The 25,519-nt window shown below is 46.8% G+C and overlaps 2 protein-coding genes across 11 annotated transcripts in view; one reads left to right on the forward strand and one right to left on the reverse strand.

Moving 5' to 3' along the window:
- Positions 1–686: 686 nt before the first annotated feature.
- On the reverse strand, positions 687–18,167 carry LOC137353012 (fap1 adhesin-like). Of its 2 annotated transcripts, none has more exons than XM_068018909.1 (2): positions 18,024–18,167; positions 687–2,359 (listed from the first exon to the last, which is right to left on the reverse strand). In XM_068018909.1, exon 2 carries the CDS (start codon positions 2,157–2,159, stop codon positions 744–746), a length of 1,416 nt encoding a protein of 471 aa, XP_067875010.1. In that variant the 5' UTR covers positions 2,160–2,359; positions 18,024–18,167; the 3' UTR covers positions 687–743. The 2 variants fall into 2 exon arrangements, with proteins under 2 accessions (XP_067875010.1, XP_067875011.1); XM_068018910.1 differs by lacking the exon at positions 18,024–18,167 and adding an exon at positions 5,310–5,386.
- Positions 17,989–25,519, forward strand: part of sipa1l3 (signal-induced proliferation-associated 1 like 3) — a 224,687-nt gene continuing 217,156 nt past the window's right edge. For 5 of the 9 annotated variants that reach the window (XR_010969801.1, XM_068018906.1, XM_068018907.1 and 2 more), the window contains exon 1: positions 17,989–18,097. The gene's annotated coding sequence lies outside the window, so the exon portion shown is untranslated. The other 4 variants (XM_068018901.1, XM_068018903.1, XM_068018900.1 and 1 more) reach the window with 4 other exon arrangements.

Here is a 25,519-nt window from a genome sequence, read left to right on the forward strand (position 1 = left end):
ATCTCTGTAACCTCCTCCAGCCCCTACAACCCTCCCTATCTCTGTAACCTCCTCCAGCCCCTACAACCCTCCCTATCTCTGTAACCTCCTCCAGCCCCTACAACCCTCCCTATCTCTGTAACCTTCTCCAGACCCACAACCCTCCCTATCTCTGTAACCTCCTCCAGCCCCTACAACCCTCCCTATCTCTGTAACCTCCTCCAGCCCCACAACCCTCCAAGATCTCTGCACTCCTCCAAATCCAGCCTCTTGTGCATCCCTGATTTTAATCACTCCACCATTGGCGGCCGTGCCTTCAGCTGCCTGGACCCTCAGCTCTAGAATTCTCTCCTTAAACCTGTCCGCCTCTCTACCTGACTCCTTAAAACCTACCTTCTTGACCAAGCTTTTGGTCACCTGACCTAATATCTCCTTATGTGGCTCGGTGTCAAATTTTGTTTGATTGCTCTCCTGTGAAGCATCTTGGGATGCTTTATTATGTTAAAGGTGCTATATAAATATAAATTACTGTTGTTGAAACAGGTCGGTAGAAGACACCATTAATGAAGCACTTTAACACAAGGAGAGCGCCTCGCACTCTGGAACCCCAATTCCCCAAAGTACAATTCTTGTGAGCACTAGCATCATGAATTTGAACCAAGGCAATGATTTTTTAATAAGCCACTTTAGTTTAAATGTACACGTTTTATTAATAATGTTTTTGTTTTTCACCTAGTCCTTTGTGGTTGTGGTGATGAATTTGATCACCGTCGTACCGGGAGCTGAGGCTTCCTCTCACTCAATTCAGCCGACAGCCAGTTTAGTTTTAAAGCACCAAACTGACTGACTCCATCGTGTGTCATGGTGAGGAAACTCTGTTGCCATGGCATTGGGAGTACATGCCAAAATTTTTCGTCTGATGGTTTCCTGGTGCTCTTCAATGCAATCTTGTTTAGGACTCGCTGTCCATATGATATCCTTTGGACACAGTTACAAGTGAGCCTTTTGAACTGTCCTAAGGGTCTCTGGGCAGCTGTGTACTCCACTGCTTTGCTTTCTTTCTGGGACCTGAATCCGTAAAATCTGATTAGGGCATAAAGACACTCTCTCCAGTTGTCTTGGTTTCCACCAGTATAGTTGCTTGGATTTATCGGAGAACATACTGAATTTTCCTCACTGTCACCCAGGTCACCAACAGTCTTTGGCATGTGTCCTTGGTATTTCTTAGAAAGAGGTTTACTAACCAGGCTAAAAATATCAAAGTCAGAATCACCGATGTTTCGCTGACTTGTACTACGTGGAATCCCATGTTTTTCATTAAGTGCATGACCGAGATTCTCTGAAGAGGCTCCATATGTTACAGATCTCATTTCAGTTTGGCTAAGCAAATAAGGCAATTTACCTTTCTCAGGTAAAAATGTACCTGGCTTCCTTGCATGATTTGGTGTTTCCATCCTTAATCTCTCCTTCTTCAAATTCTTCCTCAGACCATCCCTTAAACCGTCCTTCAGACCGTCCCTTACACTGTCCGTCAAACTGTCCCTTAAACCGTCCTTCAGACTGTCCCTTACACTGTCCTTAAGATCGTCCCTTAAACCGTCCTTCAGACCGTCCCTTACACTGTCCGTCAAACTGTCCCTTAAACCGTCCTTCAGACTGTCCCTTACACTGTCCTTAAGATCGTCCCTTAAACCGTCCTTCAGACCGTCCCTTAAACCATCCTTAAGACTGTCCCTTAAACTGTTCTTCAGACTGTCCCTTACACTGTCCGTCAAACTGTCCCTTAAACTGTTCTTCAGACTGTCCCTTACACTGTCCTTCAGACTGTCCCTTACACTGTCCTTCAGACTATCCCTTACACTGTCCTTCAGACTGTCCCTTACACTGTCCTTCAGACTATCCCTTACACTGTCCTTCAGACTGTCCCTTACACTGTCCTTCAGACTATCCCTTACACTGTCCTTCAGACTATCCCTTACACTGTCCTTCAGACTGTCCCTTACACTGTCCTTCAGACTGTCCCTTACACTGTCCTTCAGACTATCCCTTACACTGTCCTTCAGACTGTCCCTTACACTGTCCTTCAGACTGTCCCTTACACTGTCCTTAAGATCGTCCCTGAAACTGTTCTTCAGACCGTCCTTTATACTGTCCGTCAAACTGTCCCCTAAACTGTCCATCAGACCATTCACTGAGCTCTGCCTCTGACCGTCCCTTGAACACTCTATTCGACTCTCTGCATACGGCAATATTGGAGTTGAAGACGACTTTTTTGTAGAAGTTGCATCCAAAGACCACTTCAACCCTTGGGCTTCAGGTGATTTTATATCCTTGTCAATGGGTGTCTTTTTCTGAATGTCTTGAGCTAGTTTAGTTTGAACTTGGAAGGAAAGAAGAAAACAAAGATGAGTTGATTTTAAGTAATGTATGTATACAGTATATCCATGTTTCAATATCATATTGGGCACATGGATGCTTGCCGGGTCTATCTAATAAAGGGAAAAACTTTCTGCATAAACTTTTACACCTCATCATCCCGCTAACTTTGCTGGTCCAGACGCTCTTTAAAAGGACTGCTCTGGACAATGGAACCCTAGAAATAGATTCATAGAATGGTTACAACACAGAAGGAGGCCATTTGGCCCATCGTGTCCGTGCCAGCTCCCTGTAAGAGCAACTCAGCTAATCCCATACCCCTGCCTTTTCCCCATAGCTCTGTAAACATTTTCTCTTCAGATAATTTTCTAATTTCCTTTTGAAAGTCACTCTTGAATCTGCCTCCACCACACTCTCGGGCAGTGCATTCCAGATCCTAACCCCTTGCTGTGTAAAAACGTTTTTTTTCCTAATGTCGTCATTGGATCTTTTGCCAATCACCTTAAATCGGTGTCCTCTGTTTCTCAACCCTTCGGCCAATGGGAACAGTTTCTCTCCATCTACTCTGGCCAGACCCCTCACACTTTACACTTCTCTGCATTAAATTTCATCTGCCACTTGTCCGCCCATTCCACCAACCTGTCTCTTGAAGTTTATCACTATCCCCTTCACAGATCACAATATTTCCAAGTTTAGCATCATCCACAAATTTTGAAATTGTGCCCTTTACACCCAAATCTAGGTCATTAAACTATATCAAGAAAAGCAGTGGTCCTAATACTGACCCCTGGGGAACCCCGCTGTATACTCCAGTCCGGAAACAACCATTCACCAATACTGTCTGTTTCCTGCTGCCACGTGGCTGCCTATAGAGACCCCAAACATGTCATGGGCAGAAAAGAGAAGACTGGGTAATTCCCCCCTGTCATCATGCCTGGTGACCACACTGCTGTGAATGAATGGGATTAATGTTACGTACATAATTCGTGTGCAACTTTCCTCCACTAACTGCACTGTGCGGGAGAGCTAAACCTGCTTTTATCAGGAGACTCTGCTGTAGTTTCAGACATGAGTTTTATTTGCTGCAGCTTTCAGAGACTCTGTTTAAATAAATTCTGTCTGCAGTAAGACCCGCCCCACCTTCAACTCATCGTCTGACAAAGAGGTGACAAGAATCATTCTGTAGAACGATATATTTTGGAAGATAAGGTTGAAGACTGGGAAGTTATAATACAAGTTCAGACACAAAATGATGTGTGGCTCAGAAAATTCCAAAATCCAAATTAAATATCAACATAAGGAAGATGGCAGTAGCAGCAGTGTGTACCATCTACAAGATGCACTGCAGCAATGCACCAAGGCTCTTTCAACAGCACCTTCCAAACCCGCGACCTCTACCAACTAGAAGGACAAGGGCAGCAGGTGCATGGGAACACCACCACCTGCAAGTTCCCCTCCAAGTCACACACCATCCTGACTTGGAACTATATCGCCGTTCCTTCACTGTCGCTGGGTCAAAATCCTGGAACTCCCTTCCTAACAGCACTGTGGGTGTACCTGCACCACATGGACTGCAGCGGTTCAAGAAGGCAGCTCACCACCACCTTCTCAAGGTCAATTAGGAATGGGCAATAAATGCTGGCCTGGCCAGTGACGCCCACATACAATGAATGAATAAAACAATTAGGAACATTCGGCCCTTTGAGCCTGCTCAGCCATTCAATCGGAAAGAATGAGAGAAAGAAAAACTTGCATTTCTATAGCACCTTTCACAATCTCAGGACGTCCCAAAGTGCTTTTCAACCAATGAAGTACTTTTGAGTGTTGTCATCATTGTAATGTAGGAATCAAGGACAATTTAGGTTGGGCAACAAATGCTGACCTTGTCAGCAATGCTCACATCTCATAAAAGAATTAAAAAATGTGGCAGTCAATTTGTGCACAGCAAGCTCCCACAAACAGTAATGTGATAATGACTAGATGATTTTTTTTTTTGTGATGTTGATTGAGGGATAAATATTAGCGAGGACACTGGGGAGAATCCCCTGCTCTTCTCTGAAATGCTGCCATGGGATCTTTTGCATCCACCTGAGAGGACAGATAGGGCCTCGGTTTAACACCTCATCTGAAAGATGGCACCTCTAACAGAGTAGGACTCCCTCAGTATTGCACTCAATTGTCAACCTACACTCCAGTCCTAAAGGGGGATTTGAATCCATAACCTTCCAGCTTGGAGGTGAAATTGCCAGAAGAATAATTTCTCAAATATACTCAACAACTAAGTAACCATAACTCTCTGGAGTAAAGAATTCCAAGGAATTAACTAATCGATTAAACTGAAGAAAAATGGGAAATGACACAGACAAAGGAGACAGCTAAAAGTAAAATGGAGGTCAAAGGTGACGGGTGAAGGGCTATTGAGGGCCTGAGGGGAGAGGGGGTTTTTGGCTTGGCGATGGAAGGAGAGATAGAGTAAAAGACAGACCATAATATGTGCTTTATCCGAGGTAAGATAGAATCAAAAAATGATTCAGCAGAGAATTAGGCCATTCTGCCCATCATGCCTGTGCTGTCTCTTCGAAAGAGCTATTCAATTAGTCCCACTCCCCCCTGCTCCTTCCCCATTAGCCCTGCACATTTTCCTTTTCAACTATTTATCCAATTCCCCTTTTGAAAGTTACTATTGAATCTGCTTCCACCGCCCTTTCAGGCAGCCCGTTCCAGATCACAACAACTCACTGCCTGAAAAAAAAATTCTCCTCATCTCCCCCCTTTGGTTCTTTTACCAATTATCTTAAATCTGTGTCCTCTGATTACTGACTTCCTGGCACTGGAAACAATTTCTCCTTATTTACTCTATCAAAAGCCCTCAAAATTTTGAACGTCTCTATTAAATCATCCGTTGACCTTCTCTGCTCTAAGGAGAACAATTCCACATTCCCTGGTCTGTTCACGTTAATGAAGTCTGTCATCCCCGGTACCATTCGGGTAAATCCTCTCTGCACCCTCTCCAAGGCTTTGACGTCCTTCCTGATGTGTGGTGCCCAGAGTTAGACACAATCCTCCAGGTAGGGCCTGACCAAGATCATGCACAGTCGATGACAAGTGCTCTGTAGCAACTGAGGATAGCTCACTTCCTAATTTACTCTCACTTGGTCTGATGTGGCGCAGTTTTCAAGTAGCTCAGTAACTGACGATCCGTGAAAGAGCTTACTGTTTGAATACCTGGAAGTGACTGGCTGCTTGTCGTGGATGCATTGACGCTGTCACCTTGTTCAGTGTGGCTGGTATCAGCAGCTGAGGCTGCACTGTCGATAGAAGTGTCTGCACCATCAGTGAACATGGTTAATATAACTGTGTTACGGCCCATCCCAGGTAACCTGGTCCTGGGGGGGTCTCTGCTCTCTGTGACTGTGTTTCAGTGGGAGTCGACACATCCTGCGGCATGACCTTTAACATAAGCCCAGCTCTGAAAAAATCCAAACAGCGTGAGGTGACAGGAGTACCGAATACAGGGAGCAAGCACCAAAATAAACTATCTCGTCCTAAACCCCTGTGGAGCATGAACACCAGCACAGGCTAGTTGGTTTGAATTGCCTGTTTCTGTGATGTGTAAATTCTATGTAAATTACATAGTATTTACAGCACAGAAACAGGCCGTTCGGCCCATCTGGTCCATACTGGTGTTGATGCTCCACATGAGCCTCCTCCCACCCCTCTTCATCTCATCCTATCAGCATCTCCTTCTATTCCTTTCTCCCTCATGTGTTTATCCAGCTTTCCCTTAAATGCGTCTATTTGCCTTAACCACTCCCTGTGGTAGTGAGTTCCACATTCTCACCACTCTCTGGGTAAAGACATTTCTGCTGAATTCCTTATTGGATTTATTAGTGACTGTTGTTATATTTATGGAGCCCTAGTTCTGGTCTCCCCCACAAGTGGAAATATCTTCTCTTCATCTACCATAGAACCATAGAAAAATTACGGCACAGAAGAAGCCCATTCGGCCTGTTGTGTCTGTGCCGGCCGGAAAAAGAACTGGCCGCCCAATCTAATCCCACCTTCCAGCACCTGGTCCATAGTCTTACCCTATCAAACCTTTTCATAATTTTAAAGACCTCTATCAGGTCGCCCGTCAGCCTTGTATAATAGAAACATAATACAACAGAAATTAATGTAACATAGATTATATTCCATCCAATTTTCTCTCCCCCCACCCCCCCCCAAATCCGATGACTTGCATTAGGATTTAGTTCTATGGGTGACAGTGTCCGAGCAGCAAACCCCCCACCCCCCACCCCCCCCCCTCACCTTACTCCTCTGCTCAGTGACCGTGTCGGAGTCTCCTGCACTGAATACCGGGGGATGTTCAGCTGGTAGGGTGGGGATTCGATACAAAAGCACATGTGAAAGGGACAGGCAGGAAAAGACCCAGCTGATCCATCAAGCCTGCCCCGCGGGAACATCCTGAATAAACTTGCACGCTGCAGTCTTGTCATCACCTGGGAGAGGCAATAAAATCAGGGGAAATTCCCCTCTGACTCCCCCTCAGGTGATCGAAACCGGTTCAGGAGGTCACCGCTAGGCTGCAGCCACCAAGCCCGCCCAGGGTGTCAATGGGGGCTGAAAGATCCCAACACACAGCATCCGTCATCAGCGTAACCACGGTTGCATGGGATGACTGACAGACACTGACCAGCATTTGAGGGTTGAGGAGAATCTGGAAAATCTTTAGAAAAAGGGGAGTCTCGGCATCAGAAACCCACACCATTAAACCCACTTGTTGCTGACAGCAGTGTTTCTGCTCCTGGTACAACACGAAAGCAGAGGGAAACCGAATGAGATTCAGAGTCAGGCTGAATGGCTGCTGGATATTTTCTTGGCATTCAAGATTTTTGCTTATTTGGTGACATAATAATAGGAAAGGGGTCAAAGTCAGAGGCTGATCAGGGACCTTGTAATAGTACCACCTCTGACCCTCAGCTACAGTGGAGACAATGGCCAGGGAGACTGAGGGGAACTCGAGGGAAACTGTATTTACTGTGTCAAAAGAGACAGCTATTTCAGTGAAGGCACAACATTACCTACCTGTGGTGAGATGAGGTGAGACCCCAGGGTTTGAGGTCCTGGGGGTTTGGGTGGGGGTGTTGGTGGGCAGGTGACAGCATTACCTCCAACCTCAAATTACTGTTCAGAAAATTTAGGCAACAATATTATTGCTGCGTTCCAGAATGTGAGCAGTTGCCACGATCGGAATGAACATCGAGACTCCAAAACACAAGCAAGGACCAACACCTCCCCTCCCCCACATTCCCCCATCCTCGCCACTACCACAACACCTCCCCTCCCCCACATTCCCCCATCCTCGCCACTACCACAACACCTCCCCTCCCCCACATTCCCCCATCCTCGCCACTACCACAACACCTCCCCTCCCCCACATTCCCCCCATCCTCCACACTACCACAACACCCCCTCCCCCTCCACATTCCCCCCATCCTCCCCACTACCACAACACCTCCCCTCCCCCACATTCCCCCCATCCTCCCCACTACCACAACAACTCCCCCCTCCCCCACATTCCCCCCATCCTCCCCACTACCACACCCCCCTCCCCCACATTCCCCCCATCCTCCCCACTACCATAACACCCCCTCCCCCACATTCCCCCATCCTCCCCACTACCACAACACCTCCCCTCCCCCACATTCCCCCCATCCTCCCCGCTACCACAACACCCCCTCCCCCTCCACATTCCCCCATCCTCCCCACTACCACAACACCTCCCCTCCCCCACATTCCCCCCATCCTCCCCACTACCACAACACCTCCCCCCTCCCCCACATTCCCCCCATCCTCCCCACTACCACAACACCTCCCCCTCCCCTCCACATTCCCCCCATCCTCCCCACTACCACATCTCCCCTCCCCCACATTCCCCCCATCCCCACTACCACAACACCCCCTCCCCCTCCACATTCCCCCCATCCTCCCCACTACCACAACACCTCCCCTCCCCCACATTCCCCCCATCCTCCCCACTACCACAACAACTCCCCCCTCCCCCACATTCCCCCCATCCTCCCCACTACCACACCCCCCTCCCCCACATTCCCCCCATCCTCCCCACTACCATAACACCCCCTCCCCCACATTCCCCCATCCTCCCCACTACCACAACACCTCCCCTCCCCCACATTCCCCCCATCCTCCCCACTACCACAACACCCCCTCCCCCTCCACATTCCCCCATCCTCCCCACTACCACAACACCTCCCCTCCCCCACATTCCCCCCATCCTCCCCACTACCACAACACCTCCCCTCCCCCACATTCCCCCCATCCTCCCCACTACCACAACACCCCCTCCCCCTCCACATTCCCCCATCCTCCCCACTACCATAACACCTCCCCTCCCCCACATTCCCCCCATACTCCCCACTACCACAACACCTCCCCCTCCCCTCCACATTCCCCCCATCCTCCCCACTACCACACCTCCCCTCCCCCACATTCCCCCCATCCTCCCCACTACCACAACACCCCCTCCCCCTCCACATTCCCCCATCCTCCCCACTACCATAACACCTCCCCTCCCCCACATTCCCCCCATCCTCCCCACTACCACAACACCTCCCCTCCCCCACATTCCCCCCATCCTCCCCACTACCACAACACCCCCTCCCCCTCCACATTCCCCCCATACTCCCCACTACCACAACACCTCCCCCCCACCCTTCCCACTACCACAACACCTCCCCTCCCCCACATTCCCCCCACCCTCCCCACTACCACAACACCTGCTCCCCTCCCCCACATTCCCCCCACCCTCCCCACTACCACAACACCTCCCCTCCCCCACATTCCCCCCACCCTCCCCACTACCACAACACCTGCTCCCCTCCCCCACATTCCCCCCACCCTCCCCACTACCACAACACCTCCCCCTCCCCCACCACATTCCCCCCACCCTCCCCACTACCACAACACCTCCCCCTCCCCCACCCCCACCACATTCCCCCCATCCTCCCCACTACCACAACACCCCCTCCCCCTCCACATTCCCCCATCCTCCCCACTACCATAACACCTCCCCCCCCCCACATTCCCCCCATCCTCCCCACTACAACACCTCCCCCCCACCCTTCCCACTACCACAACACCTCCCCTCCCCCACATTCCCCCCACCCTCCCCACTACCACAACACCTGCTCCCCTCCCCCACATTCCCCCCACCCTCCCCACTACCACAACACCTCCCCCTCCCCCACCACGTTCCCCCCACCCTCCCCACTACCACAACACCTCCCCCTCCCCCACCACATTCCCCCCACCCTCCCCACTACCACAACACCTCCCCCTCCCCCACATTCCCCCCATCCTCCCCACTACCACAACACCTCCCCCACATTCCCCCCATCCTCCCCACTATCACAACACCTCCCCCACATTCCCCCCATCCTCCCCACTACCACAACACCTCCCCTCCCCCACATTCCCCCCACCATCCCCACTACCACAACACCTCCCGCTCCCCCACCACATTCCCCCCACCCTCCCCACTACCACAACAGCTCCCCCCCTCCCCCACATCCTCCCCATTATCACAACACCTCCCCTCCCACCCCCCCGAGTCCACATCCCAGCTGGGAAGCGTCTGATGGTTGGTCACAGGCCGTAGGGGTGGGAGTGAGAGGCAGCAGGTTCACTGGCCCTCCTTACAGGATTTCTGGAGCTCAATCCAGCTGCTTCCAGTTCACAGAAAAGATTCAGAGGTTTGTCACAGAAGCTCGGCCACTTTGAGTTGTTGCTGAACAAGCTTTACTCCTCTGTACCAGATTATCACGAAAACTGGCAGAAGGAGGGTCTATCGGGACTGAAACAAGGACATCCACATAACAACAGAACATTAAGAAATGGGTATGGTAGCATAATGGTTATGTTCTTTCTTCTTCTTTCTTTTGGGCCTCCTTATCTCGAGAGACAATGGATACGCGCCTGGAGGAGGTCAGTGGTTTGTGAAGCAGCGCCTGGAGTGGCTATAAAGGCCAATTCTGGAGTGACAGGCTCTTCCACAGGTGCTGCAGAGAAATTTGTTTGGCGGGGCTGTTGCACAGTTGGCTCTCCCCTTGCGCCTCTGTCTTTTTTCCTGCCAACTACTAAGTCTCTTCAACTCGCCACAATTTAGCCCTGTCTTTATGGCTGCCCGCCAGCTCTGGCGAATGCTGGCAACTGACTCCCACGACTTGTGATCAATGTCACACGATTTCATGTCGCGTTTGCAGACGTCTTTATAGTGGAGACATGGACGGCCGGTGGGTCTGATACCAGTGGCGAGCTCGCTGTACAATGTGTCTTTGGGGATCCTGCCATCATCCATGCGGCTCACATGGCCAAGCCATCTCAAGCGCCGCTGACTCAGTAGTATGTATAAGCTGGGGGTGTTGGCCGCTTCAAGGATTTCTGTGTTGGAGATACGGTCCTGCCACCTGATGCCAAGTATTCTCCGAAGGCAGCGAAGATGGAATGAATTGAGACGTCGCTGTTGGCTGGCATACGTTGTCCAGGCCTCGCTGCCGTAGAGCAAGGTACTGAGGACACAGGCCTGATACACTCGGACTTTTGTGTTCCGTGCCAATGCGCCATTTTCCCACACTCTCTTGGCCAGTCTGGACATAGCAGTGGAAGCCTTACCCATGCGCTTGTTGATTTCTGCATCTAGAGACAGGTTACTGGTGATAGTTGAGCCTAGGTAGGTGAACTCTTGAACCACTTCCAGAGCGTGGTCGCCAATATTGATGGATGGAGCATTTCTGACGTCCTGCCCCATGATGTTCGTTTTCTTGAGGCTGATGGTTAGGCCAAATTCATTGCAGGCAGCCGCAAACCTGTCGATGAGACTCTGCAGGCACTCTTCAGTGTGAGATGTTAAAGCAGCATCGTTAGCAAAGAGGAGTTCTCTGATGAGGACTTTCCGTACTTTGGACTTCGCTCTTAGACGGGCAAGGTTGAACAACCTGCCCCCTGATCTTGTGTGGAGGAAAATTCCTTCTTCAGAGGATTTGAACGCATGTGAAAGCAGCAGGGAGAAGAAAATCCCAAAAAGTTTGGTGCGAGAACACAGCCCTGTTTCACACCACTCAGGATAGGAAAGGGCTCTGATGAGGAGCCACCATGTTGAATTGTGCCTTTCATATTGTCATGGAATGAGGTGATGATACTTAGTAGCTTTGGTGGACATCCGATCTTTTCTAGTAGTCTGAAGAGACCACGTCTGCTGACGAGGTCAAAGGCTTTGGTGAGATCAATGAAAGCAATGTAGAGGGGCATCTGTTTTTCACGGCATTTCTCCTGTATCTGACGAAGGGAGAACAGCGGTGGATTAATAATCCAGAGCCCTCATAGAGTTACAGATCTGGATGAATAATCTGGAGACATGAGTTCAAATCCCATCACAGCAGTTGGGGAATTTCAATTCAGTTAATTAAATACATTTGGAACAAAAGCTTGTTTCAGTAATGCTGACCATGAATTTACTGGATTGTTGTAAAAACCCATCTTTATTTAATTCATTCATGGGATGTGGGCGTCGCTGGCCAGTCAGCATTTATTGCCCATCCCTAATTTCCCTTGAGAAGGTGGTGGTGAGCTGCCTTCTTGAACCGCTGCAGTCCATGTGAGGTAGGTACACTCACAGTGCTGTTAGGAAGGGAGTTCCAGGATTTTGACCCAGCGACAGTGAAGGAATAATGATATAGTTCCAAGTCAGGATGGTGTGTGACTTGGAGGGGAACTTGCAGGTGGTGGTGTTCCCATGCATCTGCTGCCTTTGTCCTGCTAGGTGGTAGAGCTCGCAGGTTTGGAAGGTGCTGTTGAAGAAACCTTGGTGAGTTGCTGCAGTGCATCTTGTAGATGATACACACTGCTGCCACTGTGTGTCAGTGGTGAAGGGAGCGAATTTTGAACGTGGTGGATGGGGTGCCAATCAAGCAGGCTGCTTTGTCCCTGATAGTCTCAAGCTTCTTGAGTGTTGATGGAGCTGCACCCTTGTTCATTAATATCCTTTAGGGAAGGAAATCTTCTGGCCTACCTGGGACTCCAGACCCACAACGACGTGGTTACCTCTTAACTACTCTCTGAAGTGGCTGAGTAAGTTGTATCAAACCACTGACAGCCTGCAGTGGTTCAAGAAGGCAGCTCACCACCACCTTCTCAAGAGTAATTAGGGATGGACAATAAATATTGGTAAAGTCTGTGTTGAAGGTGCTTCCACAGCGTGGTTAGAAAGAAAATTCTCGGATTCTGTTGGAAGTGGTCAGTGACTTGGAGATGACGGTTTTCCCACATCGTGGCTGCCCGTGCCCGTCTGGTATTTTCAAAACAGAAATATTAGTTCCTTCTTTGTGAATTGACACGTTGCATAGACAGAACTTGTATTCCTTTGAGTATAGAAGATTAAGGAATGATCTGGTCGAGGTGTTTAAGATGGTTAAAGTGTAGTTAGAACGAAACGATTTCCTCTGTTGGGGGGAGTTCAGAACAAGGGAACAGAACCATTCAGGGTGATGTCAGGAAGCACTTCTTCACACAAAGGGTAGTGGAAATCAGGAATTCTCTCCGTCAGATAGCTGTTGAGGCTGGGGGTTAATTGAAAATTTCAAGCTGAGATCGAGAGATTTTTGTTGGGGTAAGGGTATTAAGGAATAGGGAATCAAGGTGGGGAGTTGGAGTTGAGATACAGATCAGCCATGATTTAAGGCAGAACAGACTTGAGGGGCTGAATGGCCTGCTCCCGTTCCTATATTGTTAGGTGTTTGCCTATGTTTAAAGGCTTTTTATAAATGTGAGTGATCAGTAACTGCAATGATGCTGTTCCTCATTCTGATGCCCCCGACTGAGGACACAAGACCTACTGTGAATGTTGAATTTTTAGATGAATTTATGGATCGTAATAAATGTTTTGCAGAAGCACAAGTTAGGAAAAAATGGCAGTAATCAGCAAGAGAACCAGCAGAGGGCAGCATGTCACACAACACCAGGAACAATTCGTGTTGCACATGGGAAAACTTTCCAAACAGAATCACAAAACATACCATCAATCCTGCATGAGTTTCAGGAATGCTGTACCCAGTCATGGGATGATTAACCACAGCACATTCAAAGTTATCAAGGCAGGTGATGGCTGAATGCTACACTACTTTTGTACCATAATTAATCTAGTTCATAGTCTGCTTTCTTTGTGTAATACTTGCTCCAATCATTTACTTCACGGAACTACTCAATGACAGAACTTAAGAAGGCACGGAGAGAGAGAAAGGCTCATTAACCCCGTTCCTCCCACAGACTTTTCACACTATGTGCACCTGAACAGTGAAAAGTGCACAGCAGCGTAATCACATTGCAGACTTTGTCCTACCAAACTTGGAATCGTTGGTTCTGATAATGTCACGGGATCTTTTGCACTCACTGAAAGGGCAGATGGGGCCTCAGTTCAATGTCTCACCCAAAAGACAGCATTTGTGACAGTGCAGCAGTCCCTCAGTACTGCACTGGAAGTGTCAACCTAGATTTTTGTGCTCAGGTCTCTGAAGTTGGACTTAAAAGCGTTACCCACTGAGCCATGGCTTTCGTCTGGATTAGGTTGGAGTTTACTGTCCCCTTCCCTGTCCTCTGGTTCTGCTGTTCTGGGATGTACATGTTGCTTCTTGAAGCTATGCCAGTGTTTTTTTTTTATAGGTGTGAAATGTTGGAAAAACAACCTGTGAGAAACAAATTCTTTTGCTGTGCAACTTTTTTTTTATTCATTCATGGGATGTGGGCGTCACTGGCCAGGCCAGCATTTATTGCCCATCCCTAATTGCCCTTGAGAAGGTGGTGGTGAGCTGCATTCTTGAACTGCTGCAGTCCATGTGGTGCAGGTACACCCACAGTGCTGTTAGGAAGGGAGTTCCAGGATTTTGACCCAGCGACAGTGAAGGAACGGCGATATAGTTCCAAGTCAGTATGGTGTGTGACTTGGAGGGGAACTTGCAGGTGGTGATGTTCCCATGTATTTGCTGCCCTTGTCCTTCTAGTTGGTAGAGGTCGTGGGTTTGGAAAGTGCTGTCCAAGGAGTCTTGGTGCATTGCTGCAGTGCATCTTGTAGATGGTACACACTGCTGTCACTGTGCGTCGGTGGTGGAGGGAGTGAATGTTTGTAGATGGGGTGCCAATCAAGCGTGCTGCTTTGTCCTGGATGGTGTAGAGCTTCTTGAGTGTTGTTGGAGCTGCACCCATCCAGGCAACTTATGACCAGAGTTCAGCTGAGCTCAGTTCAGCTCCTCCCTTCTGCCTTTTGTTACAAAGCACTTCACAACACAGAAACTGGCCATTCTGCCCATCTGGTCCATGCCAACATTTATGCTCCACATGAGCCTCCTCCCACCCTACTTCATCTTACCCTATTAGCATATCCTTCTATTCCTTTCTCCCTTATGTACTTCACCCCTGAATACATCTACACTATTCGTCTCAACCACCCTGTGGTAGCGAATTCCACATTCTCACCACTCTCTGGGTAAAGAAGTTTTTCCTGAATTCCCTAGCGACTGCCGTACATTTATGGCCTCTGGTTCTGGTCTCCCTCTGCAAGTGCAAACATTTCGAAAACATTTGCAAAACTATCGAAGCCTTTCATAATTGTGCTGAATGAAAGCATTTCAAATGAGAGGAAAAACTTCCCAGTGTTAGCAGAACTGGAATGGAGAAGCAGGATGGTCTCCCCCACGACATAACAATTGCTGGTTTATCTACTATCTAAAGGCTGTGTCACCTCACCCCATGAGGTCTAACTCACTCCTGGATAAAAGCTGGTTTAACAGGTCATTGGCAATGCTGCTACAGTTGGAAGGCCGTGTGAGTCGAGGTTTCCCAAGTGTCACCTTGCTGGGCGGGAGCATAGTTGGAAATGTTGCTACAACATAACCAGGGTGATTTGGCAACTTGCGTTCTCCTTAATTCCAGTAATGGAGCCTCCCAGAATTACAACCAAGTTGTAGTTCTGAGTGACGTAGACATATCTCCGGGGAGGGAGGGGTGTGACACGAATATCTTTGGAACTGAGATGAGATTCGTGCGAATTTCCCATTTGCCCTCCGAATGCCTGTGCTGATTGGGTGCAGGACTTCCCACTGCTAAATGGGTATGTGTCACACCCGTTCAATCTCGAAAGGTGCATGCGACACACAGCAATTTCTGCCTTCCTGTCTGATAGCTCGGCAGCATGATATCTAGGGGAGCCCACTCAAAATTTTAATTGATTCAATTGCTGTGTCTGGAACACATGCTCAGACCTGCCATGTCTCCCTCTTTTCCATTTGAAAATATGTAGCTTCTCTGTGCTTCACTCTTTAGAAACCACTCCAGATTTAAACAATTCAGAGCTTTGAAATCTCTTAAACATGTGTTTAACAAACCTCCTTTCTCTGTACTACACAGACACTGAAAGCTAATTGTGTTTAGTAACGCGAGAGCACTTTTACCCACTGTGAGAACTTAATATCCAAGAACTAACACTTCCTGCTTAATTTTCTGAACAAGACGTGAAAGGGTAAAGCTAACATGCTGTGCCTAGTTCTCAAAGTGATTCAGTACTCTTAACAGAAAAGTACAGCACATAATCTCTCTCCCAAACATGATCACTGCCTTACTGGATGGAAGTTGAGAGAATTTATTCACACTCACAAGTTAACACTTAGATTTCTGCTATTTCTTTTCAGTTTAATATTTTCCCTTCACCCACGTTTTCCCCTGCTGTTCAGGTAGCATGTCGAGCTAGCTCAAAATGGCTGGCACCATTTCTGAATTTGATGCTTATGTCCAAGTTCCAGGCTGACACTGGATCAGCAAAGTCAGTTGTGCCAAGTTGTGAGGGCCTGGATTTCTGGTACAAGAAACATGCAATAGTTCAGAATAATTTAATAATTTTCCCCATCAATTTTCTCCCCCTTACACCACTGAGGAGCAGTTCCCATCAAAGTAGCCCTTCCTCCTGTGGCAGTCCAGATAGTGAAAGCCAGGAGGCTATTTGACCATGAGGGGCATCACAGTTCAACCTGATGCCACCCTTGCACAAGATCCACATTGGCATACTTTCCAATGGGGTCATTACCTAATGGTCAGTAGCAGGAACCCTATTTGCATTTTCTGTTCCTGAGGCCTGTCACTGCTGAGGCTAATGGTATAGCACTCCAACTGTGGACTCAACTTGGAAGCAGTTTCAGCACCTTCTGCTGCACTGGACTGTACCACAAATCCTTATTCCTCTCTGCCTCTCTCTCCTCCTTTAAGATGCTCCTTAAAACATACCTCTTTGACCAAGTTTTTGCTCACTTGTCCTAATATCCCCTTCTGTGGCTCAGTGTCAGATTTTGATTAATAATGCTTTTGTGAAGCACCTTGGGACATTTTGCCCTGCAAATACAGACACACCCACAGGGACTGCCTGCAAATACTAACACATCCCTAGAACGTCCTGCAAATACTGACACATCCCCGGAACGCCCTGAAAATACTGACACACTCCCCGGGATCCCCTGTAAATACTGACACACTCCCCGGGATCCCCTGTAAATACTGACACATCCCCGGAACGCCCTGAAAATACTGACACACTCACCGGGATCCCCTGTAAATACTGACACACTCCCCGGGATCCCCTGTAAATACTGACACACTTGCCAGGATCCCGGATCCCCTGTAAATACTGACACATCCCCGGAACGCCCTGAAAATACTGACACACTCCCCGGGATCCCCTGTAAATACTGACACACTCCCCGGGATACCCTGTGAATACTGACACACTCCCCGGGATCCCCTGTAAATACTGACACACTCCCCGGGATATCCTGTGAATACTGACACATCCCCGGAACGCCCTGAAAATACTGACACACTCACCGGGATCCCCTGTAAATACTGACACACTCCCCGGGATCCCCTGTAAATACTGACACACTTGCCAGGATCCCGGATCCCCTGTAAATACTGACACATCCCCGGAACGCCCTGAAAATACTGACACACTCCCCGGGATCCCCTGTAAATACTGACACACTCCCCGGGATACCCTGTGAATACTGACACACTCCCCGGGATCCCCTGTAAATACTGACACACTCCCCGGGATATCCTGTGAATACTGACACACTCCCCGGGATACCCTGTGAATACTGACACACTCCCGAGGATACCCTGTAAATACTGACACACTCCCCGGGATACCCTGTGAATACTGACACACTCCCCGGGATCCCCTGTAAATACTGACACACTCCCCGGGATATCCTGTGAATACTGACACACTCCCCGGGATACCCTGTGAATACTGACACACTCCCGAGGATACCCTGTAAATACTGACACACTTCCAGGGAATCCCCTCCTGTTGCTTACAGGAACCCACGTGGGTGACAGCAACATTGGATACATCTGTCTGAACAGAGACCTCGCGCATCCTCTGGTTGCTAGGTAACCGATGTATTGTTAGCAACTGAGTGGGCGGGGCTAGAAAAGGGGGCGTCGCCGAGCAGCGTGGTGACGTTAACAGAATGCACGCCACGCATTAAAATACTGCGCGCGCAGGTTCGGGCTTTTCTTGTCACCTCCAAAAAAAGATTGGGATCTACCTTAAACCTTCGGAGAAGATAGACGGGGAACGGAATTCCGCATATATTTGTCTCTTTTGACAAGTGAAAAAAAGGTATGAATATCTTCTTGTCGCTGATCATTATGTTCACAGAGGTTTTTTTGTCGCTTAAAGAGTTTTCACTTCATGTGGGAATATTAAAAGCTCCCCCCCTCCTCCTCCTCCTCCTCCTCCTCCCTGTCGTCGCGAAGGAGTGAGTGCGCATGTGTTGGGGGAAACGTGACGCGCCGTGCACGCTGGGAGTTGTAGTCCCGGCTGTTTGGGTCGGGCGGCGCCTGCCCAGTCCGCGCACTACAACTCCCGGCATCCTGCGGGAGTGAGGGTGGCGCCATATTGAGCCGTTGGCTTGCTCCCCGGCGCGGCGGCGCCGAGGCTCACTGGGAGTTGTAGTTTGGCTCAGCTGGTACGCGAGGTATTTGATTGACTGAGGCGGCGGCAAGAACTACACGTCCCGTCATGCCTCAGCGGCGGGGTGGGTGGAGGGGGGAAACCATGCGCAACAGCGCTCATTATGGCTCATCGGGGGAAAGACAGTTGGAGGCGAAAGTAGTGACATTGCGAGGAGGCGGTCTGTGCTGAAGTAAGGCAGACTGATCGGAAAGTACGTGAGGAGGCGGTGGGGGGAAAGAGAGGGGGGAAAAAATTCTCCAATTAACTTTACATTGTTCGGTAGCGTGTTGCGGGTGGAAGTAGTTTTGCGGCCTGTGAGGGGGCCAAGCTCCCTTGGTCTGGAGGTGTGGTGATTGTCGCCTTGGGTGATGACAGGCAAAGGTAAGAAGGGAAACCTGTATCTCCAGTCAGGAACTCTTTGTAAACTCTCCCAAATCCCGCAGATCGCCTTGCACTAATAATAATAATAATAATAATGCAATAACCCCCCCCCCCAAAAAAAAAGTTTGATCTTTTTAATTCGTAACGAATGTTACAACACCTGCAAAAATAATTTCAACCCAAGAATTGTTGCAGATATAAAGTTTGTTGCATGGGCTTTATTTTGTTTGGCACGCATATTTGTAATTTATAACAATTTTTCCTGAAAAGGCAACTTTTATAACCTCTTTTAAACGAGCTCTTAAAATGTTAAAAGTTTTTATTTTTAGAAATTGTTGTCCTTTTTGTACTTTTTACCTAAAGCTTTCTGCTGCAATCAGACAAATCCCAAAAGATATGAACAGCGAAGTGGTGTTTCATGACTGGAATGGGACCTGCATCGAACATAAACGTAGTACATAATTGTTGGAGGGGAGGGGGGAATAATTAAACTTGAGGCTTATTTTTATTTTACCTGGCAAGTTAACAAGGTACTAATTGCAGTTCCAGTGTTTGTGTGGAATTGTAACAAAGAGGACAGATTGCAGTTCCAGTAAATGGACTTTTCCTTTAACTCTGAAACATTAAGCTCATTGTTAACATTCTTACAACAACAGTTCATGTGACAAAGGCGAATTGGAGTATATTGAAGACTATTATTTTCTCTAATATTGTTTAGTTATATTAAAACCTATTGTAGAAGACACAATTCATTTGGTTGTTGCAGTGAGAAATTTTTAATTAACGCTTGAGGTCAGTCTTAGGGTAAGACTGATGGTTGAGAAAATAATTTAAAATATCCACCTTGAGTTGGTCTAGATGTGAGAATTTTCTTATTTACTTTTAGGGTTTGATGCTGCGTGTTGTATTTAATAAACACTGTTCACCTTTAATGATTCAGCTGAGGTAAGCAGTAGTTTCACCTTTCCCTATTATACATGTTGCAAAGATTTTATTACAGAGTGAACGAGCAAATTAATTTGCTTTAGAAGTCAGTTCAAAAGCCAGAAGATTTCAGTGTGAAATACTCACTGACCTAAATAAACAAAGAACTTGTATTTATATAGCACTTCACACGACCTCAGGAGTTTCAAAGTGCTTTATAGCCAATTAAGTACTTTTTGAAGTGCAGTCACTGTTATAAGTAAACGAGAGATGCTGACCATTGGTAGGTTTTTACAAACTTTTTCTTGCTGTAGTTGAATTGAATCAGTTCAAAAAGTTTCACGTTGTTTGTTACATCAGGTTGCATGCCGAAACACCTTATTGTGTAATCTAATGTGAAAGGATGAGAGCTAAAATGCTGCAGCTTTGTTATTGAGAGTTGTGTAATAAAGATGAGGTATAATGTAAGCAAATATTTAGATTTTATATCTTTTGGTGTGGAAACAATGAAAGTTTTGCCTATGTATGTATGTATTTGAACATTATTTGGTCAGTGCAGCATTTGAAAAATCAAATATAAAATGTTTATAAACTTAATGATTGACTTACGTTGTGTTAAAAAATATTTGTAATTTTTCAAGTTGTGCTGGTGTGTGTACAATGCCACAGTGTGTGTGTTTACATGATCGCACACACAGGTTCCTAATCTGAAATGTGCCGTTCTAGTAAGAAGCACCAAGCAGAAGCTCAGCTCATAAGGGGCGAACGTTAAGAGGACAAGTAAGCCAGGCTCCCCTAATGTGTCTGGAAAGTGATGGGAACAGGACATGAAATACACTGCCTCGGTTAAAAGGAAGACTTGCACGAGTAAGGCCTTGCATCATGTCTCCAAAGTGTGTCTCAGCATTTTATATATGAATTTCTCTGAAGTGCAGTTATGATTATAATGTCGGCAGAAGCAGCAGTCACTTTGTACACAGCAAGATCCCACAGCCACAATCATTAAATTTTTTTTTTTTGGTGTCGATTGAGAGAAAAATGTTGGCCCGGGCATTCCCTGCTGTTCTTGGAATTATGGCATAGGCTTTTTAACCCGAGTAAACTGGAATAGACAGTCATGACTTAAGATCTCATCTGCAGGAAGGAACAATAATGGTCCACTTGGTTTTGTACTACCTTATACTTCTGCCAGCCTAGATTATAAGCTGACTAAAGGCAAGAGTGTTACCAACTGAGCTAAGCTGACTCTTGAAAAATGTTACTATACAGCCGACAGTGATCCTAAATAAATGCAGAAGATGCCGGAAATACTCAGCAGGCCAGGCAGCATCTGTGGAGAGAGATTTCAGGTCTATGACCTTTCATGAGTTCTGACTAGGCATCCTAGAGGAGCTCAACAGAGTCCTCATCCACTGTTTGCATTTCTAATTTCATTCATGATCCTAGCTGGTTTTCCTTCTTCCTAGCCCCACACACTAGTCCCAAATAGAGCGTCAGCTGAATTCAAGATCCTGCCACACTATTCGAAGAAGAGCAAGGGAGTTCTCCCTGTTTTAGCAATCTTGATTGAGGGATAAATATTGCAGAACAGATTATCTGGTCATTATCTCATTGCTGTTTGAGGGAGCTTTCTGTGTGCAAATTGGCTACTGTATTTCCCTGCATTATGACAGTGATTGCACTTAATACTTTATTTGGCTGTAAAATGCTTTGGGATGGACTGAGGTTGTGAAAGGCACTATTTTAAATAGGTCTTCCTTCAAAACCGGATGGGACAGAGCATGATATCTTCATGGTTTGTTTAGTTCAGCTACTCTCGCTGGCTTTAATAACTGAACAGTTGGGGAATCCAGATTACACTCCATTGTAACTGCTTCAGGTACAGGTTTCCCCTTATTGGTGCTTTCTAGCCCAGAAATTTTAACTGTGGGTTAAATCCCAGAAGAGGATTAGACAGTTGTGTTTAAAAAGTGAGGTTTGAATAGTCATGTAATGCATTTAGGCAAAAAATGCAATCCTTAACTATTGTGTATATAGCTCATTGAAGTGTGTAGATAATAATATGAATAGCAGTTCCTTTTATCAAAGGGAGGGGAAGGTGCGATTATCTTGTTAGGATTGTTAAATGTAAAGAGCTTCACTCTGCTTACAGCTTTCAAATAATTCTATAACTTGAAGCTTTTCATGTTTCAAAGAACGTGCTTTATGACGTGTCTGAACAAGAGAGTGTAGGACCCTATTTCAGGGGCTACTTATGAGATTTAGAGAGACAATCTTTGCCAAAAGCTCATGTCCTAGCATTTTAGAAGCAACATCTAGCTATCTAGCCATTTTGAGGAGGTATGTAGATTTATAACGCTTAAAACGTAGTCTTAAAAATTGGTGTATTATTGAAGGCTGGACTAAACTGGTTTTAGGGTGTTCTGGTTATATCTGGATTACTGGCAAGTTTGTTATGGTTCCTTCAATTCTCAGTAACTGCAGTACACTATTATGGTAAATTATTAGCACAAGGGATTCACCTTAGAGTCTGAAAGCTGAAGCCACAATTTGTTTCTCTTTCGGATTGGAGTAAGTGGGACCGTAGCTGAAATGGTTGAAGATCCGACGCTCTTTCATTCCTCTCCCCAGCTGTCGTCGTATGGAGGCAATCTGGCATTGAAGCCAGGTAGTGGTTTTTAAACTTTATTATGTGGAGCTCCGTTGCGAGCAGTGGTACTCTGGGATACTTCCTTGCAAATATTGAAGAAAGGAGGATGTGGAGGTGTAAGGGTTGAAGGAGGGAGTTCTGGAGCCCGGGTTGATGGGGTAAATGGGTTGGGTGCGGGCGGTGCAGGGGAAATGCACAAAAGGTGTAAGTTAGAGAAATGGAGGATTTGGAAGAGGGTTTGTGATATTGGAGGTTTGTGGTGCTGGAGGAGGTTAGAGTTATGGAGGGGTGAGGAGGTGAAGGGATTTTAACATTGCAGATGAGGGTTTCAAATCCAAGGCATTATAGTGGGTGTGGGGAATGGGCCAAGAGCAAAGACAAGGGTAACGAATGAAAGGAGGGGTGATTGGGAAGGGTGGGGGGTGGGTGATTGTAGGTTGACTATTACAATTTGAAAACTGGTTAAATAGGCTTTCACAAGACATTGAGACCAGTAGATCATAGAGTTGATCACATCGTTGCAGCAGTAGGGATAATACAATTAACGTTCATGCCCTTGGACTGGAAAGTCATCCAGTTTAGTGATTCATGTTGGAAACTGGGTATCAGGTGAGGACTGGTTTTGCTCTTGGTTCTGCTGTTCCTTAAATAGTCTGTTGTCTCTAGTTTCTTGACTTGTGTGTGAATGATCATTTGGTCAAAAAATCAGAGCCTTTAACAGAGATGAGAAGGTTGTCACAAGAAAATCTTGGAGCCCTTGTTTAGTTGGTATGCAGTAAGCCCTGTTCTGATGCTTGGTTGCTGAAAGTTCTTTTTTTCTGTGCGATTCCTCAAGTTGGGTTCAACTACTTTGATTAGATTTGATTAGAGATACAGCACTGAAACAGGCCCTTCGGCCCACCGAGTCTGTGCCGAACATCAACCACCCATTTATACTAATCCTACATTCCTACCAAACATCCCCATCTGTCCCTATATTTCCCTACCACCTACCTACACTAGTGACAATTTATAATGGCCAATTTACCTACCAACCTGCAAGTCTTTTGGCTTGTGGGAGGAAACCGGAGCACCCGGAGAAAACCCACGCAGACACAGGGAGAACTTGCAAACTCCACACAGGCAGTGCCCAGAATCGAACCCGGGTCCCTGGAGCTGTGAGGCTGCAGTGCTAACCACTGCGCCACTGTGCCGCCCCCTGTTTTGGTCCAAGGACTAAATGAAAAAGGTCTTTGGCAATAAAATAAAAAATCCAGAATTTCCTTTTTTTTTATAGCCATGAGTATATTGAGGCTGCAGTATTCAATGTGGATAAGTTGAGCTGATTTCTTGCTTACTTGGTTCCTACTGCAGCTTTGGAGAGAAGCAGTTCTAGCCAGGAAAGGGGTGCTTCTGGGCATCAATGTGAGATAAGCTTTGTAATTGCTATGGTGGGTTTTGACCTATGCACAAAAACTCTCCACAATTTGACACATCCTGCAATCGCTACCACAAGGATGGCTAGTGTGGGAAAGGGAAACTATTTATGGTGCAACAAGTGATGCACTTTTGAGATTCGGGTTAAGGCACACTGTATAGACAAAGTGAGAAGACTTTGGTCTGCATTTAACCCATGTTATCTACAAACTGGGAGTGCTGAGTAGGGATGGAACTGAGAGTTCACAGACTGCAGTTGCGGAGGTTTGATAGTATAGCACAGGACTGCTGCTGGTTTGAGAACGGGAGACCTACTTTCACTCCCTTAATTGGTGGAGGTTGTGGTCTGGTATGACTGGTGAAGTGGGAAAGGGTCAGAGGATGAATTACAAAAAAGTTGAGGGGACTTTCTTAAGCAAAGTATGGATATATGTTGTATGCAGTTCCACCTACAAGCAGTTTTTCTTGCTCTGTAATTACAAGCAGTAATAGATGGTGACATTTCCAGCATCCGCTGTGTTTTGTCTTTGTGTAGATGGTGACCCCCTCAGGAGAGGTGCCCAGCACTGCTGTTCTGTAATTTAAAGAGGATTTGACCCAGCTGTTTTACAGAAGCTGCGCACCAGGGAGTTTCATGGCCTGCTCTGCTGTGTTTGGCTGGCATCCTTCAAGAGTTTAGATTTAGTCTTTGTTTATCATTTTCCTGTGGTACCTGTAGTGTGATTGACAGCTCTTTATTGGTTGCATCAGGTTTCTTCTTAAAAAAACAAAATATTAAAACTATGCATGTGGTGCTGATTGAAAGGTGACACGGTGGGGATTTTAAGTGAATAATTAAGCGAGTAGCAGTGACTGGCACCAAACAGGCTTTTTACACAATTACTGTAGACTGTATAGAATGTAATAAAGTCCTTGAGAGATTTGCTTTCCTTTTCAGCCAAGAAATTTGCAATTAAAATAAAAGATTTTTGACGTGACCCTTAAGAGCTGATTGTTTTAATAGATAGTATTGTGTCCATATTGTTTAAAAAAACAAGTTGCGTCTATATGGAGCATGAAGGTCGCTAATTTAATAATCCTATCTTCGCTGCATTAGTGGGTTTACCAGCTAGGGTGACTGAAGGGGCCCGATAGTTGCAATAACATTTGTTTAGGGTAGGACAAATCAACCAAGTTTCATGTCCTTGGTTTCTGGAAGGACACCAAAGGATGAGATGATTGCACAGTTTGTGTTTTTAAAACGTTGGACTTGTGTGACATGCAAACTGATCTTGAGTGTATAGCAGCCACAGCAGCAGTTTAAAACATTTTTTTTTGGGATGTGCACAATGCTGGCAAGGTCATAGTTACTGCCTATCCATCGTTTTCCTGTGATGGCAGTGGACTTTCTTGAACGGCTGCAGTCATTGTGCTAGTGAAGTCCCAGAATTTTGTGACTGTAGTATGAAGAGATAAGAATCCAGTGAGCTTTCAGACTTCCCCCACCTCTAATTTTGTCTGGTCTTCTCTTCCTCTCCTGAGGATCTTAACTTGGGCTGGGACCCATTTTATAGTCTGCGTTCAGTAACTTGCTCAGTTGGCTGTTCTCCATGTGTAAGCTAGACAGCGCGTGTTCTCGGGCTACTAAATTGTGTGGGAACCAGAGTGGAGCTTTGTGCTGTCCTCCTGTATATTCCAGAGAGAGATCACAAGATTTTTGGGTGCTAAGGTAATTA

Source organism: Heterodontus francisci, chromosome 40, assembly GCF_036365525.1.
Source record: "Heterodontus francisci isolate sHetFra1 chromosome 40, sHetFra1.hap1, whole genome shotgun sequence".
Taxonomy (NCBI): domain Eukaryota; kingdom Metazoa; phylum Chordata; class Chondrichthyes; order Heterodontiformes; family Heterodontidae; genus Heterodontus; species Heterodontus francisci.

Excerpts from the sequence above, each read along its gene's own strand:
- LOC137353012 (XM_068018909.1), bottom strand. The coding sequence starts at position 2,159 with ATGGACAGTTTAGGGGACAGTTTGACGGACAGTATAAAGGACGGTCTG.